We start from the raw sequence: 14,827 nt of genomic DNA, 5'->3' as shown, positions 1-14,827 counted from the left end.
TGCGGTGGATGAACAAGTTAGTCTGAGAAACAAGACCGGGCAGTTACTCACCATGTAAAGAGCTAGATTTTCAGTCCTCTTGCCTAGAATCCACACCCCTTCAAATGAACTTTGTCCAGGCAGGTTTACTGAACAGTTACAAAATGCTTGAATTATAAACCTACAGGAATGTAAGCAGAAAGCAGTGTGCCCAACTAAGTAGGCATTTTTTTCCCTCCTCCATGCTCTTCCCTCCATGCTCTTCTCCCCTCCTCCCTCTCTCTTGCTTTCTCTCTTTCTGCTTTTGAATTTTATTAGCATATGACATTTGACTCATTCTGAGAGCAAACACTGTATTTTCTGGCTTTCCTAATTTGAAAACCAGATGGCCTCTTTACTGGCCCCAGGGAAGAAGGAAACAACTTGCTATCAACAATTTCACTTGGCTTTTCATTTTCTAGTTTTCAAACTCACAATTCCATTATTACCTGTTGTGCATACACCTTGGAGATAGTGTGAACAGCCTACAAAGCAGGCTTCCAGCCCATCACTGCCTCTGAGGACCATCCCTCATTATCTCCCGTCTTCAGCTCTGGTCCCCATCCCATTGCCTACCAAAAGCAAAATAAAATATAATTCTAAGCTGTAATCTATGTTATATTGGAATTACTGTTTCAAAATTTATGGTAAGAAAGCAGTAGGTCAATCTTGAGAAAATAAATGCAGAACATAGAAACTATTTTTCACATTGCAGTTCCAACGTTGCACAGAAATTGATATTCAGGCAAATATAGGCATTTGGGAGTGTTTCTGGACTCAACTTTAATCATTCTGACAGAAGAATAGCCCAACCAGTTTAAACTAGATTTTCACTCTTTGTAACCCATGTAGAATTCCAAACATTTCTAAGCATTAGAGTTACATCATTTTCTCTTTTTTTCCCCTTTAATACAAACAGCCATTATATTCCATTTCACGACCTTAAGTGCCCAATATCAAATTACCCAGCTGTTGTTTCAATCTCTCTTAGTTGCTAAGAGATGGAGATGATGGCAGACCAGACCAATTTTCTTCGACACAGAATTGCAAGTTGACATAAGAAGGAACTACATTCAGCCAAAGCACAATGAGCCTAACAGTTGGCAGCCAGACTGTGTGTCTTTTCACAGCTGCAGGAGACAGTTGGTTCAGAGAACTTCGTTACCATCTCCCTGCCAACATCACGGCCATGTTTTCATGCGTTCTCCACAATGCCTCTCAGCAAAGAGAGGCATTTTCATTTGCATTATAGGGATCCATCTGCTGTTACATTGCCTCTCCTAGAATTAAGTTCCGTGGCTAAAGACCATGATCTTCTCTAGGCCAAGCCCTTCAATATAATAATAACAATAACAATAACAATAATAATAGAGAAAACACTTCAGTGAATGCTGGGGGAAGCATTTTTACTCCCCCACCACTTCTGACTGAGGCACTTATTCCCCCAGCTGCCACGAGTGTTGGCTGCTTATTGATCTCAGCTGAGATCCTCTCTGGGAATTGCCCTCAGATGCCTCACCCAAGGTCACACCCTTCCCTGGGAGCTTTCCACATCCAATGTCTGCTCAGTGGGAGGAGGTACAAAGCCTGGCAGGGAAGGAGTGGGGGCACAACTCTGTGGAGTTCCCCGTAGGAATGACTAAGGCCTCTCTGGCAGCTGCACTGTGGTTCAACTCCTCCCCCTGCTTGAGTTGAGTCCCTCACCTCTCTCAGGTATTTCCCAATGATTCATTCCCATAAGCCTCAAGCAGCAAATTTCAGAGCCTCAGAATCTGCTTCCTATGAACCCAAGCTACCAGGACAAGTATGTTCTCAAACCTCTGGTTTCTTTTAAGGAACAATTCACCAGGTTTCTATATTTTAAAGTGTGAAAGGAATTTCATAAGGACTATTTTTCCTTGGTTTATACACAATAATTTTGCCAGCACAAAAGTCACAACCGAAAACGCACGCCGCACGTGCTTACTCAGTGGAGTCCAGCAACAAAATGTCCAGTGTTTCATTCTTAGCCAAACTCCAGTCAGGGGACATCAACAGAATGACTGTAAAATGGAGGCAGATGAGACAGATAAGAACTAAAAAGGCAGTCTATACCCTGGGTAGGGGTGCAGGTTTCAATTAATTCTGTGCAATGAAGACATTAGCTGCAGCCCTGGTAGGGGGTATGGAATTCCATCTATTCCAGTTGGGTGAGAGAATGTCAAAAAAGTTTACAATAAAAATTGAATAAAGGTGGAATACACCTTGGGTACAAGTGATGCACTGGGTTATGAAACTAAGTCCTAGCTGACAGTCATGGACTTGGACTGCCCCACTGGCAGGGAAGATTTAAATTATGTATAAGGAAGTTCAGCATAGTAATCTATGGTTTCCAAAGTAGCACCTAGGATTTGAATTCTGAACCACAGTGTTTTACTTTACCTGTTCGTAACTGAATTAAAGAACTGGTCATGGATGAAATAACTTCAGCTTCCTACATTTGTGTGACTGTGAAACACCAGGAAAATGTAGAAATAAGTATAGAGATGATAACATAAGCCATTGCTACCTTGTGCTAAATGTAGTACTAAGTTTTATAATTATGGAGATAATCTCTGTGTTTATTATTTAAAATTGTTGAATGTTTTAAAGAATCTGTAATATAATATTGCCTTGAAGTCTTGATTTGAAATGTTTAATAGATACTAGCTGTGATTTTAATAAAATTAAAAATATTTATATATAACTGTACATATGCTGTACAACTGAAACATTGTAAACATTTCAATTTTTAAAAGAATTTGATTAAACTTTAATATAAAAGAATCTAGCTTATTATTTGGTTTATTATATTCTCTAATTTGTCTAAGCACATAGATTGGCTTAGTTAAGCTAAGTTGATGCTATTATTCATCTAAGGTATTTGAGATTATTTGATAGGTTAAAATGTTTTAGGAACTTTATACTAAATTTGTGAAAGATATTAATTTGTTAAACTTATGAGCTAACTGAACACCAATCAAAAAAGTTTTATTATTTTTATACTAAACTTGCTAAATACATAATAAAGAAACAAAGAAGATAAAAACTAAGGCTTAAGAAAAATCAAGCTTCAAAATTTCCACCTTTAACAATAATGCAATCTGTAAGTGTTCCTTTCTACCTCAATTGTCAGGAATTATTTAAGCCTCACCTCCTACTGTCTGTTCAAACTATGAGTCTTTCTACCCCAGCAAACTTAAATATTTTGTTAGCTTTTGCATGCCCTACAATTTCAAAGTTGGCAATTTTCCTCTCAGCTGTTTTAAATGGCTCCCTAATTATGTTTCTGGAGAGATGAAGCGGATGGATTCAGTAGGAAAGAACTGTGACTTTGTTCAGTTGCTAATGTGAGTCCCAACAGCAATGATACAATTTATATGGAATAAGCCATGAGTCAGATAAGAAAATCATGTAACTTTATCCAAAAATACAATATTGTAAATCCAAAATTAAAATGAAAGTCCTTAGTCTTTGTTTGACTGACAGCCACTCTTTGCAGGGCAGGGGGCAGGCAGAAGCAGGAGTTACATCTCTACAACAGTGCTTCTCATATTTTAAAGGGCATGTGGGTCACCTGGGTATCTTGTCAAGCTGCAGGCTCTTATTCAGTAGGTCTGGGGCAGCAGGAGAGATTCTGCATGCCTAGCAGGTTCCCAGGTGTTGCCCAAGCTTCCAGTCCATGGACCATATTTTGGGTAGCAAAGCTGTAAATGTCAGTACTCCTGCTGATGGTTTTGCAGCTTTATTAGCAGTGAAGATTCTCTGTTTGGGGTGGCAGTGCATAAGTACTAACCCAGACTTAATGTGGCATCAATACATTTGCAGGAATTGATGTGTCACCATTTAAAAATCTGTTCATTGAAAAGGCAACTGAAGTTAAAGAAAATCAGTAATTTCCCAACATCCACGGGCTATTTTTTTAGGACATTAAAAAGACAGACATTAGGCTTAAAAGAGATAAAATGTCATATATGCATGTCAATAAATATGTCCATTCTGATAATCAGGTAACTTAAATTATAGTCCTTCATTTCAGAAACATATAATGCAGCCTGTATTTCATAACTTAGAAACATCTTTGAGCAGCATTTCTTTGACCAAGAGCATGCTTTAGGGATCTGTTTCTGTAACTAGCAAGGAAAGCAGGAAAGCTGTAGAGAACAGGTTTCTCTATTAACACTAGGTGGTGCTACAATACAAGTAAACTTTATATGATGTACACAAAATACTGTCCCCTGCCAGGATTCAATTCTTAATGATTTAATTAATCATTATATCTTGCCTACTTTCTCACAGATGGAATTCAAAATTGATCATGAGTTTATTATACAGATTATGGGGCATGTTTCAAAAGTTTTCTACTTCTAGGACACACAGTAGGAATCTACTGATAGTTTAATAGGTCACATAAACTAACAGTTATTTAAAATACATGAATATTTGTATATGTGTTTTTAAATTGTTCTTAAGTTACATTAGAGAACCTTAATGGTCACAAAGTTTATAATACATTGACATACAAAGGAAGTTGTGAAGATCTCTTCCCTTTGAGATTTTTAAGAGCAACACAAATCCCTCTATTGACTTCCTGGATTAGTTTCATAGGCCGGCTTCAAAGTAAGTTGATGAACTTTACCAAACAATACCTAGAAATTACTTCCTGGCACTAGGCCTCGTGGGAGGACAGGAAAGTACTTCCCCAAAACTGCATCAGTTCTCATGATAAATCCCATCAGTCAGGAAGGAGTGACAAAGCAGAGGAGGGATCAGCAAATTTTCTAGTGGAATGCTTAATACCTCTTCCAGCAGCATCACTATGGAGTTTAAGACAATCTGTTTCACACATTCCACTAAGCAGTGATTAATTTGGGCTAAACCTACCTGTTATCACATCTTGTTACTAGTCACTTTAAACAAATGCTCTATCTCAGATCAGTATCCTAGAAATAACGATGTTGAGAAAGGTGGTTTAGAATAGTTAGAGCAGAGGGCAAGTCCAGTAAGAACACAGGACACTTGGGTACTGGCTAGTCTCTGGAGGTTACTGTGATTTTGGGAGGGCTTGATCTGGGGAAAACGACAGGAGAGTGTAGAGTACCAGAGAGAGAGAATGGAGAGACAAAGATGGGAGGTGGAAGGACAACAGAATACACCACAAACAGAAGTCCTGTTTTGCAGTTTTGCCTTAAGTCCCGGTAGCATAGATGTGTGACCTAGCAGGACCTTGATCCGAGCAATAGAGATGACATCCTGCAACACCCCACAATCACAGGGTGCCTAAGAACAGAGATGCAAACTTGAATCAACAAAGTTCCTGCCCTCAAGGAGCTCCTAATCTAGTGTTTCTGTGCTACAGTGACTAGGTGGGCTGACCTTCAGCCCATGGAAGGGGAAGACATTGTCTGACAAGGCTCTGTGTATTCATTTCCTGGATATAGAAAGCAAGGGGGCAAGGGGTGGGAAGGGACAGAATGGGATTTCAAAATGTAGACTAGATAAACAAGATTATACTGTACAGCACAGGGAAATATACACAAGATCTTATGGTAGCTCACAGCGAAATAAAATGTGACAATGAATATATGTATGTTCATGTATAACTGAAAAATTGTGCTCTACACTGGAATTTGACACAACATTGTAAAATGACTATAACGCAATTAAAAAATGTTTAAAAAAAAAAGAAAGAAAGCAGACAGGGAGGAAAACGGAGTCCAACACCTCAAAATGCACAGAGTAAGGAATATCTTTGTCATGAAACTAGCCCTTCTGAGTGTGTCATTTCATTTCCTCTTCATTGACATCATCTGTAAATATTAATGGGGTGCCTAGTTTGTCCAAGGTGCCCGGGTTCCTCTCATACTAATGTTTGAATAGAAAAATTGCCAATCTTCCTCAATTCTGAATGCTACTGTTTGGGTTCCTATCTCAAGAGAACTGCCTCACAAGAGTTTCCTTTGCTGATTCAGTTTCTCAAACTCCTGAATCCAACTCTCTGAAAGGGAGGTGATCATTAGGGTGAGAATGAGGGAGAATGAATAATACATACAGCACAACCAGGAAGAGAAGGGCTGTAGTCAGCAGTTGAAAAGTCACCTGATGGATGGAGAACAAATAGGGAAGTCAGGAAACAACAGAAGAAAGAAGGAAGGAAGGAAGGAAGGAAAGAGAGAAAGAGAGAAAGAAAAAGAAAGAGAGAAAAGAAAGAAAGAGAAAGAAAGAAAGGAAGAAAAGAAAGAAAAAGAAAGAGAGAAAGGAAGGAAGAAAGGAAAAGAGAGAGGAAGGAAGGAAGAGAGAAAGAAAAAGAAAGAAAAAGAGAAAGAGAGAGAAAGAGAGAGAAAGAAAGAGAGAAAGAAAAAGAAAGAAAGAAAAAGAAAGGAAGGAAGGAAGGAAGGAAGGAAGGAAGGAAGGAAGGAAGGAAGGAAGGAAGGAAGGAAATAGAAACTGAAAGCAAATAAAACAGGGAAAATTAACCAACAATGACAGAAGAAGCAGAAAGGTGAGCTTGGCACAAAAGCGCAGTGCCGAAGGTAAGCTGAGGAAAAGACTGGGAGTCTCACTCAGAAGTAAAAAATGGAATCACAGACCAACTTGGAACTCTGCCCTCTCCCATACTGATCAGAGCACTGGGAAGAGTTACCCCAAAAAACAAAAAACAAAAAAGAGTCACCTCTACTTTTAAGACAGCATGATTTAGACAAGTAGAGTCAAGACACTAGTAGTGTCAGAGGATCAAGACTGGATTCCTGATTCTGACACTTCCTAATTAACATGCTCTGGGGCAAATATCACCTCTCTAAGTCTCTTATCCTGGAGAATGATAATGCTTTCACTGCAGGTTTGTAAATATCTTATATAACTTAGTTGTTCTGTTTTTTGAACTTTTTATTATGGAAAATTTCAAACACACAAAAGCAGAGAGAAGACAATGATCTCCCATGTCCCCATAACCCAGCAAAAATAGTTATCAATCCTTGGCCAATCTTCTTCATCTAAGTTTCCACCCACTCCCATCAACCTGCAGGGTTTTAAAATTTTTTTTTAAATTAAAGTGGAGTTGATTTACAATGTTAGTTTCAGGTGTACAAGGAAACAATTCAGCTATACGTATACATACATACGTATACTTTTCATATTCTTTTCCATTATAGCTTTTTTTCCATTATAGCTTATTATAAGAAATTGAATATAGTTTCCTATGCTATACAGTAGGTCCTTGTTGTTTACCTATTTTATATATAGTAATGTGGATCTGTTAATCCCAAACTCCTAATTTATCCCTCCCCCACTTTCCCCCTTGGTAACCATAGTTTGTTTTCTATGTCTCTGAGTCTATTTCTAGTTTATAAATAAAATTTGTATCTTTTTTTAGGTTCCACATATAAGTGATATCATATAATATTTGTCTCTGTCTGACTTACTTCACTTAATATGATAACCTCTAGGTCCATCCACATTGCTGCAAATGGCATTATTGCATTCTTTTTAATGGCAGAGTAATATTCCATTTACATATATATAAATATATAACATCTTCTTTATCCATTCATCTGTCAATGGACATTTCAACCTTCAGTTATTTTGAAGCAAATCCTAGACATCCTGTCATTTCATCTAAATAATATTTTAATATGTACTGTTAAAAGACAAGGGCTCCTCTTTTTAAACACAACTGCAATACCATTATTTTATCCTTAAAAATTAATTTCTTATCAAATATTTGATCAGTGTCCATATTTCCTCAATTCCCCAATATACATCTTATTTGTAAAGCTTGAATTTTGAATCAGAATCCAAACAAGTTCCTCACATTGATTGGTTAATACAGCTTTCGTATCACTATTAATCTATAGGTTTTCTCTCTCCATCTCCCTCTCTTTCTAGGAAATTTTGCTGAAGAAGTTGGGTTGTCTGTCTTGTAGAGTTTCACATTTCACACAGTCTGGGTTTTGCTGATTGCAACCCCATGGTATTAATTAACACATCCTCCTATCCCCTATGTTTCTTGGAAATTGATAGTTAGATCTAAAGACTTGGTTGTTTAACCTGAATGACCATAGGATTTTTTTCTCCTCCTTTTTATAGTCCAATAGTTTCTCATTTTACGGGTAGATTTTTTTTCCGTCATATGTGTACTTCCCTTCCAATATATAATTTTTAATCATTTTAAAATTTATTTCAAAAAAGTTTTCATAAAATAGAGATGTTAATATTTGTTCTATTCCACTGTTTTGTTTTCTTTCTTGGAGATTCCTATTGTGCATGTTTAATCTTAGAAACCTGTTACTCTCTCTCAAATCCTTTTTAACTCTATTTATTTTTACTCAGGTGTAATTTACATGCATTTGAATTAATCTTTTTTAAGTACAGTTGACCCTTGAACACCACAGGGTTAAAACTTACAGTCCTCCATAGCCACGGTTCCTCCACATCCTCAAATTCAACAAAACATGGACGGTGTAGTATTGTGGCACTTATTACTGAAAAATATCTGCATATAAGTGGACATGCTCAGTTCAAACCAACATTGTTCAAGGGCCAACTATATACAGTTTGGTAAGCTTTGGAAATTTTAAGTAGGAGTGTAACCTACATATAGAACATTTCCATCTCCCCAAAAGTTTTCTCATGCCTCTCTGTAGTCAATCACTTCCTTCTTCCCCACATACATAAACTTCCAAACCACTGATCTGCTTTCTATCCCTATATTTTGCCTTTTCTAGAATGTCATTTAAATGGAATCATACAGCATGTAGTCTTTTTTGTGTCTGATTTATTTCATGTAGGATAATGCTTTTGAGATTTATTCATGTTGATGCATGTATAATTAGTTCATTCTTTTTATTGGTAAGTACTATTCCTTTACAGATACATGAAAATTTCTGTATCTGTTCACCACTTAATAAGTATTTGGGCTGTTTCCACTGGGGGCTATTATAAATATCTTTCCTTCTTTACATATTCTGTATCTCTTAAGGTATTAGCTGTTGTGTTTACCTGCCCCTTGTGTTCCTTCCTTAAAGTCTTTATTTCTGAAATCATTTTTCCTTTTATTTCTAATTTTTTCCTGATTTTCTTTACCTCTGTTAAAACATTCCTTCTCTTCAATTATCATACTTCTGAGTTTTTCTATTTCTGGTTCATGTTTTTATTTCATAGCTTCTATCATTTTCTTAATTGCTTTTGGCTCAGTTGGAAATATGAGGTATCATTTCCATATGTTTTGTGGGCATATCTTTCTGGCATGCTTTCACTACATTCTCTTATTCTCTCTTTTTTAAAAATTGAAGTATAGTCAACTTACAATATTATATTAGTTTCAGATGTATAACTTAGTGATTCAACATTTTTTATAGATTACTCGCCATATAAAGTTATTACAATATTAATGACTATATTCCCTATGACTTACTTATTTTATAACTAGTAGTTTGTACCTCTTAATCCCCTTCACCAATTTTGCCCATCCCCTCATTACTCTTCCCTCTAGCAACTACTTGTTTATTCTCTGTATCTGTGAGTCTGTTTCTGTTTTGTTATATTTATTCTCTTGTTTTGTTTTCTGCTTCTTATTCTCTTTTTTAAATAACAATTTTGTATAGTAATAAACCTTTTCTGTTGCTCATTTTCTTTATTACTATTGTGCCTACTAACAATACATTTAGGGCATTTGCAATTACATATAATACAGGAAAATTTCCTAAGACAAGAATATACAAAACTAAGTATAGCATCAGCAACACATATAATTGCACAGCTTCCATCATCAGTGGAAAGTAGGCAACATCATTACTATCCATGAATTTTATGAAGTCAGTATTTATCCTTTAGTGAGGAAGAAAGTGATATACCTGAAATTTAAAAGCTTCAAGTTAACAGTAGGGCAATATTACATCTCTAAGCTTCTAATATCAAACTATATATATAAATGTACATAAGTAGAATTAAGATGCATTACCCTAATGTGAAAATTTCTCTTTTCTAAGTAGATTTCTCTCTGCTCTGGATTCCTTTTAGAAAATGAAAGCAAACGATATATTTTTAACTGTTAATACAGCTTTAGGGTAGTAAAGGAATTGCCATCTTGAACGACTTAACATTCTTTTGTATACTTCCATATATATGCCAAGGTTTTTCATTCACACTAACTTGCTATCAAGTAGGCAGACTGAAAAGGATGTGACTTTGATCACTAGGGAATATCTGTAGCAAAATGGATGGAACCTCAACCTAGCAAAGTAAATTATTATGATTTGCTAAAATGATAACCAGGTCAGCCTTGCAAAGTTGGGAAAGGAAGGTTTCAGGTAAGTGAATGCAAGGGAAATGCTTGAACTTTCCATTTTGTCATAATTTGGGTCCCAATTATATGAGTAAGGTTTACGGCCTCTGAACAGAGATGAAATGTCAACAGGAACAATTCAGAAATCCATGTTTATGATGTAGACAAGAAGCAGGGTCCAGAGACTGGGCCCTGTCTGTGCAGCTTCACCAGGCGCCTGAACTTAATCAGGATGTCAGCCCCCGCAGCACACAGGGAAGAATTTCCAGTGTGGTCATCACAAAAGTATCTTTCTGTTTGGTTTCACTCTCCCATCCAGCACTGTGCTGAAGTCCTAAAGTTGATCTGAAATAAATAAGAAGCTTGGGATTTCTGAGTTTTGCCTGCCCTGGCTGCATGCTGAGAACAAGGCGGAAGGGGTATTCTCACCATGTGTGCTATACAGAGAACTCTCAGTTAGTCAAGGCAAGTTTTTGATTTCAAGCTGTCTCCACTCCAAACCAGGGCCATTTGGGGCCAAAATGTGAAGCATTTAAAATAAGGTTCAGAATCTTCATGACTTCACCTGATATTGCTAAAAATGCCCATTGGCAGGAATCTTCAGGCTCATCCCCTCTCCGACTTGATCAAAACCTATCTCTTCTATATTAAATTCCTCGGTCCCTACTCGGTAGATGACAAGGCCTTATTCTTAGATTAATTCAGTGTTTCCTCAACCTTGTCTTCATCAGTAAACCTCTTTTGTCAGGTATCTCACTATAGCTAATCCTTTCCCACCATAAACCCCATAATCTGAAAGATTGTGCCTGCTGGAAAAGCTACATTTACTTAGAAATTATTATTTTTCATTTTTTTCTTTTTATTCAATGACAAGTACAACTGCTTCTCAGAGCTCCCTGACCAATATGAGACTAAGAGATATTAATAACCTCATGGGCTTGATAGAATTTCAGACAGAAAGCAGTAAAAAATATCAATCTCTGAAACCATACCATGGACAAATGTATAATTTCTATTAAGCTTTTTGAAGTTTCCAAAGTAGTTTGAAGACTATCATTTATTTGGATATTAAGACAATTGATTTTTTTCATATTAAATTATTTCTCCTCACATGTGTTATTCTCTCTTCTTGGGTAAGATAATATCTTTCTTTGAAAAATGTATATAATTATTAGCACTAATGAGGTAGCAAGTCCATTAGGAGGTATATTTGAGGCCCATGGACATGATTCAATTCTCTGACTCTGGTCATGACCAGCCCTGCCTGCCACCCACAGATACATGACAATTTAAGGTACCTATTTTGAAATAGATATTTTGACCCCGCCATTTTACAAACCATTATTAAACCATTAGATTTCACATCTACCAAAATTATTTGTTTCAATTTGAAAGCATAATTTATTTTATAAGGCTCGCTATCAGCTACTTATTTTTGTTATTTGATAATGAAATAAAAAAATCTTGCATGTTTACTTCTGAAAACAGTTGTATTTGGTGATTTGTTTACATAGTATTATAGCTTTTCACTCTGTATTTTGGGTTTTGATTTTTGAAAAAAGAATTTTCTAATTGAAGTGTAGTTGATTTACAATGTTAGTTTCAAGCGTACAGCAAAGCTATTCAGTTACACATATACATACATATTTTTTCAGATTCTTTTCCTTTATGTCAGTATAAGAAACTGAATATAGTTCCCTGTGCTGTAAAAACAATTTTGATCTCTACTTCTTATTTCGTTTAAAGTCAAAATTGAGCTACATTTCTGTGAAGAAAGACAGTACTTCTACTTTTCATTTTGAAAGATTTGCTAAATTAAATACTATGGCACTGTATGTCATTCAAAGACTGCTCAGCATTAAAGTGAAACCATGGTGAATGCTGCTTTTCATATAAAGCATTCTGATATTATCTAGACCAATTTCCACAGATCCTATTGGACTTAGCACAATTATTGCACCTGGTTTATAATCAAATAGTTTTATGCATTTACCATCTCTTAAAAACATGTTCATTCTTAACCCATTTAAAATTTTTGAAATGCATGTATTTTTCCCCTTTTCTACATATACTTCTTTACCACTAAAAGCAAAAAACCAAACAAAAATCCCCCAAATTTCAGCCCTTAAAAATGAGGTAAAGGTAACAACAAAATCCCTTTCTCTATCCCTTACTCTCATCAAAGCAACCACTCCAGAATGTCCTACTTTGACCAATCACCTTCCCCCACCAACCCATTTCATCTAGGCAGATGGACAGTAAACTCAGACATTTGTTTGGGATTTATACTTCGTGTGCTTCCAAAGTAGGTTTGGGGCAAGTTACAAATGTTATGTAATTTAAAAAATAGGACAGCACTGATAAAAACAGATCAGAGTCGCTCACTCTAAAGGAGACAAAGGGGACAGGGACTCTAAGGCTCACCATTATTTTTTCCCTAGCATGAAAAAGAAAACTTTGCAGTAAACCAATTTTGGTTCAATGAAAAAGGGAAGAAAAGTAAATTTATTTTTAAGGAAGAACTTCTTGGGACTTTGAGTAAACCATATTTGATTACAACTTGGCAAATACCGTGAGACATTCTTCCAATGGATAATTCTCATATTCACAACATTCAATTGCTGCATGTTCAAGAGAAACACACCATCCAATTGCTGTATATTTAAGAAAAACACAAATTTTTAAATGAATGAAAGAAAGAAAACAATTTAACATAAGAAAGCATTTGTGTTTGGAAAAACAACGCTATCCGTTTCAAATCTATAATCATATGCCTCTAACTATATAGCAAAAGAAATGTGAAATAAAAAAACAACTCCTTAAACATCTAGAAGTGTGTATTATCTGCATCCTTTCGTCTTGTATAAATTATAATGAAAACTTGATTTTATCTCCCTATGGGTCTGCTCCAGCAAACCATTTGTCCTTACATTGTGTCACCTCATTTTCTACTGCTTTATATCAGCAAGTATAAGACCAAGTATTGCCATGTATGGAAAGCCCTGTGATAGAGGAATCAGAGGCCACACGAGAACCTGTGCTCTGCCCGGAAATTTTGCAAGTCTTTGGTTCCTGCAGAAGGACAAGCATTCTCACTGAGCTGAAATCCACTACATGCCTCGCTGTCTGCCCTTTCTAAATTTAGGATCTCTTGTGTGTCTGAGATGACCCAGATGCAAATAGAAGGAGGGCCATCAACCTTAATTTCTCTAAGTTATGTTTTGCTAGCAGTTATTGGGCGTGCAAAAAAATGCCAGTGAAAAGAGAGATTCCAAGGAAGGCAACTAGGCATGGACACTCAAGAAAAGGACTTTGAAGGCATATTCAAACTGTGGGAAGGCTGCGGCCATCTGGTTAGTTTTGCAGGCTGATTAAAATCTCTTGCATAACTTGAAACTGTCCGTCCTTACAGTTTGTTATATAAAGCCATAAAGTAAATTAAGGTATTACGTTCAAGTTTCAGAGATGAGTTAAAGACAGAGACTGAGAGCTTCACCAAACTCTAAGAAACTTCATTTCCCAGGAATGCTGCCTAACTTGGATGTAATTCATAAGAAACAGATTTAATTTGTAAGTTGACTTAAAAATTCAGTTTGAAAAGTTTTATTATCACTATAGGACTTTAAATAGCTAAGCTAAAAATTAGCATTTGGCAGCCTGACTTTTAAATGGCCCAGTTAGCCTATATAAGCATTTACTACAAGAATAAACTTCTAGATAAATACTAGCAGTCAAACTGGATTGCAACACTGGCTTAAACTTCATCTGAGAGACAGTACAAATTCTGCCACCATCTGACCTCGTAATTTAGAGTGGGATATTGAGGAAAGGATGCCATGTGGAGATTCAGAAGAGCGGGGCCTTGTTAGCTATGTGAATCTGAGAGCTCAGTTAACTTCTATGGACCTCTATTTTCTCACTTGCAGAATGAGAAGTGGGGTTGAATAATCTCTCAGGTTTATCTTCATTCTAACGTTAAAACAAAAATTATCCCACTTGCCTATATGTTCATGTATGAAAAATCCTACCTTTGTATTGGTGTATTTATGCCTACAACAATAAATGATGTTTCTGAAGCCAGGGGTCCCTTTCCCATGATGAAGTCTTCAAAGGCATGTTCTCTTCACCACTACCACTATCATTATTCCTTATTTTGGGTGTTAAACTAGATCACAGAGGACTGAGGGTCTCTGACTTCCATCCCTACAACCAACAGATGGCTTAGTAATATGAATATCATATATGACAGCAGCACTTTCCTTTTATTTGTTTAAAGTATTCACATATATTATTTCATTTCTGGTAACTATCCAGTAAGGTAAGTGGTATTATTATTCCTATTTTGAATAGAAAAATTTAATGAGACTTAGAGAGGTTCAGTGACTTGCCCCAGTAGATACGAGTGCCTCTCTCACAATCAATCAAGGGGAATATTTATTGGTGCAGTCTGGAGGGCAGCTCTGTAATATGTATGAATCTTAAATATTTCACACAAGTACAAAAAGA

General features: G+C 36.3%; 1 protein-coding gene across 4 annotated transcripts in view; it reads right to left on the bottom strand.

Annotated features, from left to right (window-relative positions):
• Positions 1–14,827, bottom strand: part of AKAP6 (A-kinase anchoring protein 6) — a 466,205-nt gene that overhangs the window by 288,370 nt on the left and 163,008 nt on the right. Inside the window, exons 1-2 of one of the 4 annotated variants that reach the window (XM_032481853.1) lie at positions 468–590; positions 52–160 (exon numbers count right to left, since the gene is read on the bottom strand). The exons of the other annotated variants lie outside the window; for them this stretch is intronic. Of the exons in view, the coding sequence (XP_032337744.1) occupies positions 52–160; positions 468–478 (120 nt within the window). The 5' untranslated portion in view covers positions 479–590. Of the gene's footprint in view, positions 1–51; positions 161–467; positions 591–14,827 lie in introns of those variants that run through there. 4 annotated transcript variants of the gene reach the window in all.

The sequence above is a fragment of the Camelus ferus genome, chromosome 6 (assembly GCF_009834535.1).
Source record: "Camelus ferus isolate YT-003-E chromosome 6, BCGSAC_Cfer_1.0, whole genome shotgun sequence".
Lineage (NCBI taxonomy): Eukaryota > Metazoa > Chordata > Mammalia > Artiodactyla > Camelidae > Camelus > Camelus ferus.
This window is presented reverse-complemented; position numbering and strand designations above follow the sequence as displayed.